This window comes from Lactuca serriola, chromosome 6 (assembly GCF_051521515.1).
Source record: "Lactuca serriola cultivar US96UC23 chromosome 6, Lser_US96UC23_V15, whole genome shotgun sequence".
Lineage (NCBI taxonomy): Eukaryota > Viridiplantae > Streptophyta > Magnoliopsida > Asterales > Asteraceae > Lactuca > Lactuca serriola.
The window spans coordinates 120,453,775-120,459,774 of NC_136413.1; the positions used below are offsets into that span (position 1 = coordinate 120,453,775).

General features: G+C 32.4%; 1 protein-coding gene across 2 annotated transcripts; it reads left to right on the plus strand.

The window, feature by feature from the left end:
* Positions 1-296: 296 nt before the first annotated feature.
* LOC145056716 (transcription factor MYB3R-4-like) lies at positions 297-4,968 on the plus strand. 2 transcript variants are annotated; one of them, XM_079004435.1, is made up of 13 exons: positions 297-508; positions 803-878; positions 1,080-1,247; positions 1,409-1,463; positions 1,725-1,782; positions 1,883-1,977; positions 2,080-2,183; positions 2,336-2,464; positions 2,582-3,863; positions 3,936-4,129; positions 4,206-4,314; positions 4,392-4,577; positions 4,658-4,968. In XM_079004435.1, exons 3-13 carry the CDS (start codon positions 1,174-1,176, stop codon positions 4,778-4,780), a joined length of 2,409 nt encoding a protein of 802 aa, XP_078860561.1. In that variant the 5' UTR covers positions 297-508; positions 803-878; positions 1,080-1,173; the 3' UTR covers positions 4,781-4,968. The 2 variants fall into 2 exon arrangements, with proteins under 2 accessions (XP_078860561.1, XP_078860560.1); XM_079004434.1 differs by lacking the exon at positions 803-878.
* The last annotated feature ends 1,032 nt before the right edge of the window (positions 4,969-6,000 follow it).

Here is a 6,000-nt window from a genome sequence, read left to right on the forward strand (position 1 = left end):
TTATATCAAGTAAAAAAAATTTGAAACGGATTTCTGCAAAATTTTATATCAAGTAATTCAAAATCTATATCATTTGATACAAAAATATCTTTAATTTAACAACGAAATATGAGTTCTTGTCATTAAGTTTTGTTTTATCAAACAAACAAACATTTATCAATTACATTAATCATAAATCATAAACTTAAAAATAAAATAATCATCAACTACTATTTACCTTTTAAAAAAGAAATAACTATACTTTATCCAAATAAAAACAAAGTCTTTAGATACGTTGCTAAAATCGAACACTTCGAAAATGCTCGACCTTTAACACATGCGATTTTGAACTGTTTCTTTGCCCTCTCTAGTTTTTTGAATTTCTAGTAGACCGTTTATTCTCTCTCCTCCCCTTCTCTCTCTACGAAGAAACACTCTCATCCCTGCCGGCGTGTGTCTGATCGCAGATCTATCAGTAATTGTGTTATTCTGTCATTCCGATTTCGTGTTTGGATCTTCAAACGTGGTTGTAAGTTATTAATTCCTTTTCCGTTTTTGAAACTCGTTTACCTCTTCAAAATATCATCTTTTAGAGATTGAAGTATCAAATTGCTTGATTCAATATGAAATTTTCTCTCTTTACACTAACGAATCGACATACTTGAGCTCACAGTGTTTTATTTACCGGGCGTCGTTCGAAATCATGGGTTTTTCTTTTGATGATTATTAGGTTTTTTTTTTCCTTTTAATATTTCAAACTGCTTCTCTTATTGTTAGTTATTTGTAGATGACTGAAATTAATCGGATTCGGATCTATGTGCAGGAAAATTAAGTTTATCAGTAATCGAGTTAACAGTAATCTGGTTAAAACTTAAAAGGCTTGTTTGTGGAGAGCTGGGGTAGGGTTAATTAAAGCGAGTTTTAGCAAAGATATGATCTCATGGACTCTGTTGTTTCTGAATTAGTGTTTCTTCTTTTACATAATAGCCTCCACTTTAGTTTCCGTTTCACTTTTCTTTCCTTTCTCTTTGTGTGATCTTATGCTTCTCAAATGCTAATTAGGGTTCTATTTGTTTTCTCTACTACACTTTATTACGCAGATAGATTCTCCTTGCAATTACTAAGACCTGATAATGCTTTTGGGGGAACAATACATAGAGATTTACAAGCAAGCATGTAATAAGGAGATCAGCAATGGAAAGCGATTTGATGGGTTCTTCTTCTGATGGCCTCAGCAAACCACTTCAAAAAATGCGATCTCTAAATGGGTATGCTGAATGTGAAACTATCAAATATTTATTACTCTTAATGTGCACACTAAGCTAGGAATTCCTTATTCCTTATTCATATAAATGTCATAATATGATTTGATTGAAAGCATCACATTTAAGCCTTGTATAACTGATAAAAGTATGCTACTTTTTTGTAGGAGAACTAGTGGCCCTACAAGACGTTCAACAAAGGGGCAATGGTCTGCTGAAGAGGTAATTTGAACCCTATGGTTTATATAATGAGTAAATTCTGTAATATGATTATGCATGTGGTTAGGGTTATATCGATCCATTTGAACTTTAATTTAGCTTAATAGTCTTTCCTTTTTTGTTAATCTTGTTTTTCTCCGAAATAGTAATTCTGCTTCTATAGATCTGTTCTCTTTCCTCTATCTTTCTCCACACTCATTTTGTGTTTCCATACATTATATTTGATGGATTCTTAAACTTGATGGAATGTTTCTTCACTTCTAGGATGAAATTCTGTGTAAAGCTGTTCAGCAATTCAATGGCAAGAACTGGAAAAAAATAGGTACTTTTTCTTCATGTGTCCTATTTTTCAATGGTTCATCTCAATTTAGGATAAGTTCATACAAATCTCCTTTTTACCCCTAACATTATGACATGTTCAGCTGAGTGTTTCAAGGATCGAACTGATGTTCAATGCTTGCATCGGTGGCAGAAGGTTTTGAACCCTGAGCTTGTTAAAGGTCCATGGTCAAAAGAGGTTAGTCATAAATCATAATTTTGGTTATATAATATAATATATAATATTAATATATACCAAAAGACTACTAATTCTTTTAATTTTTTTTTATAATGTACTCAGGAAGATGAAGTAATAGTTCGTTTAGTAGAGCAATATGGAGCTAAAAAATGGTCCACCATTGCACAACACCTACCTGGACGTATTGGTAAGCAGTGTCGTGAGAGGTATGATTTTACTTTTATAATATTCTTTTTATGAAAAACCATTTACACCTTAATATAAAATCATAAACAATAGAAATTTGCGATTTTTTTTTTATAGCTATTATGAACTTGTAGAATGTTCTTGTGATCATGTCCTATTTATTATGATTTAGGTGGCATAATCATCTGAATCCTAACATAAACAAGGAGGCATGGAGTCAAGAAGAGGAAATTGCATTGATTCATGCTCATCAAGTTTATGGGAATAAGTGGGCTGAGTTGACAAAATACTTGCCTGGAAGGTATACTTTTCCTGTATATAAACAAGGGCAAATTTGTAATTTTGTGTAAGGTTAGGATCTAATGGAAAAAAGAAACAACACTTTGGTAATAAGTTATATTCCTAATGTGATTCTCAGATCGGATAATGCTATCAAGAATCATTGGAACAGTTCTGTTAAAAAGAAACTAGATTCCTACTTAGCATCCGGTTTGCTTCCACAATCCTCCCAAGGATTGCCACCTGTCACCCGAACTAACCAATCATCTGCTTCCACATCATGGGCACAACAACAACAACAACAACAACAACAACAACAACAACAACAACAACACAGTGGAGATGAAAGCATCCGAAAAGAAACTGAAGACATCTCAGAATGTAGCCAAATGTCAATTGTTATGTATCCTCAAAACGAAAGTCAACCACATGAAAATTCAAGTCAACCCAATGACTTTGACTCTTATCCGACTTCAAGTTTGACCCGTGATTCCTTAATCATGGACCAATCTTTCTCACATGATTGGGAAATGATTCAGATTCCGATTTCAATTCCTTCCCTGGATTCAACAGACCAATCAGAATTCATCAACTGTATAGATCTTGATCAAAACCATGAAGCCGTGTTACCATATCCAATCGAAAATATCGGTACTGATGACGTGGCAGATGTTATGCTGATGTCAGCAGCAGATGAATCTGAAAATCCGCATAGCAACGAAGTTTTAAATGAAACTGATTTAATAAACACACAATCATATTATTCAGACTTGTTGTTAGCTTCATGTTATCAGTCTGCTGTATACATGCCAATTCAACCACAATCTTTTCCTCCAATTGAAGAACAACAACAAGAACAAAAACAAGAAGAAGAAGAAGAAGAAATTCCTGTGATTTCCGACACAAATGATTCTAAAAATTCTTGTAATTGTGAAGATGTTAACAACACAGGATCACAAAGTAATGAAACGGGAGTTTTATCATATGATCCACCTCGATTTCCGAGTTTAGAGATCCCGTTTTTCAGCTGTGATTTAGCACAATATGGTGGAGGAGATATGCAACATGAATACAGTCCATTGGGAATCAGGAAGTTGATGATGTCATCAATGAATTGTTTTAGTCCGTACAGATTATGGGACTCGCCGCGAACCGCCAGTCCGGAGGCGGTGCTGAAAAGTGCCGCCAAGACTTTTACAGGCACACCGTCGATTTTGAAGAAACGAAACCGGGATTTGTGTTCGCCTTTGTCGGAAAAACGATGTGAAAAGAAAGTGGAGAGGGAATCTTTTTGTAATTTGGCTAGAGATTTTTCTAGGTTAGAAGTTGTTTTTGATGACAATAAGGAACAAGATTTGGGAACATTTGTTGAAGATAAAGAGAATTTGAATCCAGAAGGTGTTGATGGGACCTTATTGAAAGTGAGTTTGATTTATTTATTTGTTTATTTTTTTTAATTGGAATAATGAGATTATTGTTTTTTGAAATGTCAGGTTCAGGTTCACTCATCGGGGGTTCTTACAGAACAGAATTTGGATAATTTGTCGTTTTTTTCTCCTGATAAGTTTACCAACAAATCGGATACACCCAAGGGGTCGAATTGTAAATTTTTGGAAAAAAGAAGCTCAAAATCACAGTTGGGTGTTGAAAATTCAGCAAATGATACTTGGGGTGAAAACTTGAACATGTAAGGATACAATGTTAGGAGGGTATTTACGTCTTTTGTAAATGGTCGTATTATATTTTTTGTTTTTTGTTTGTAGATTTAGTGAAACACCTTTGAAGAGAAGCTTTGAATCTCCTTCTGCATGGAAATCCCCTTGGTTTTCTTTTCTACCTGGGCCAAGAGTTGATACAGACATAACAATTGAGGTAATTTCACATCTAACCCTTTTTATTTATTAAGTGGATAAAAATGTTTATTAAAAAAAAATGTTTATATGTTGTAGGATATTGGTTACTTTGTGAGTCCAAGGGAAAGAAGCTATGATGCTCTTGGGTTGATGAAAGAGTTAAGTGAGCACACTGCTACTGCATATGCAACTGCTCAAGAGGTGTTAGGAGATGAAACTCCTGATTCCATTATAAACAAAAGATATGCAGAAAAGACTCAACAAGAATCATCAAATCTCTTGGTATGTTTATCTATATTTCTTATGTGAAATAGTGTATTTATCTATATTTCTTATGCATTTATATTTTGGAACATTTGCAGACAGAAAGACGGGTGTTGGATTTTAGTGAATGTGTAAGTCCTGCCAAAGGAGCCGAGAGTACAAGACATGTGACAAATTCAAGTTCAAGTTCATCTTCTTATCTGTTGAAGGGTTGTAGGTGACTTCACTTAAAAAACTCAAGAAAAAGTTTATATACATGTTATATATTAAGTATATATGTTATATATTATTACCATTTTATTATTACTTTATCAAATCTTTGTTGTAATGTAATGTGATATAATTATTGTTTGTCTCTCTTTGCATGTCCTAGAGCATATCGGGTGAGACAAAGTTCCAGTTTTTATTACATTGATATCAGTTTCAGTCCTAATTCAGTATAGTATCAAATCTCATGTTTGGACATTGATCTTTTGAATCACCATTTTGTTTTTAATGAAAAATATCTTATATCGCATGACAAAACAGTTAGGCAACAAATAGATAAAGGTTTTGTGTTCATTTTTTTTTATTAAAAGTATCTTATATGACATAACAAAAATGTTAGACAACAAAGAGATAAAGGTTTTGTGTTCATTGTTTTTATTAAAAATATCTTATATGGCATAACAAAAATGTTAGACACAAAGTTTGATTTTTTTATTTTATTTTATTGTTTTTATGATAAACATTTTTTGGCGTCAGTTGTTGGTTGTTTTGTATCTGAATGATGGTAGTTATCGTTTTACCTTGTTTTTTATTAGTCTCATATAAAAATATGTTATGAATGAAATTTCTAAATAATTTTTTTATCGAATAATTAATTAAATATTAAATTCATCGAAATAGAAACATGTCTCAAAAAAATTGCAAGTTACATTTTAGAGAACAAAAAAAATGACAAAATGGAGAAATGAGCATTCTTTAAATAAAATGGCTAATATTGTGGAAATATCTCATAATGACCGCCTATTTTATAATGTTATGTGAAATTGGTGACAAAATAGATTTTTTTTACCACAATTTAAAGTAAAGGTGGTTAATTCACTACAAATTGCTAAATTTTGCCAATAAAAGAGACAGAAGTGTCATTGTTTTTTCATACGAACTCACGACAAAATACTTCTTGTTCTTTTTAAATTTCTAACTTAAAAATGTTTTCTAAGCAGGTTAAGAAGAATAGAAGATGGACAAGGTTATGAGTTACAAGCACCTCAAATACATAAAGAATTGATTATTGTTGCAAATATCTTTTTCCAGATGGTGCCTAAGGTCATAAAAACTTTTGCCGTAGCAGTGAATTTCCATGTATGTTTTTAGAGCTTTTGACTAGTGATAACCCTTAGCCATAGCTAAATATTGAAATAGACGTTACCTCTTCTTAATTAACATTTAGCTAATT

Excerpts from the sequence above, each read along its gene's own strand:
- LOC145056716 (XM_079004435.1), top strand. The coding sequence starts at position 1,174 with ATGGAAAGCGATTTGATGGGTTCTTCTTCTGATGGCCTCAGCAAACCA. Across the intron at positions 1,978-2,079 it reads AAGGTCCATGGTCAAAAGAG|GAAGATGAAGTAATAGTTCG; the intron begins GTTAGTCATAAA and ends TAATGTACTCAG. Across the intron at positions 4,130-4,205 it reads TGGGGTGAAAACTTGAACAT|ATTTAGTGAAACACCTTTGA; the intron begins GTAAGGATACAA and ends TTTTGTTTGTAG.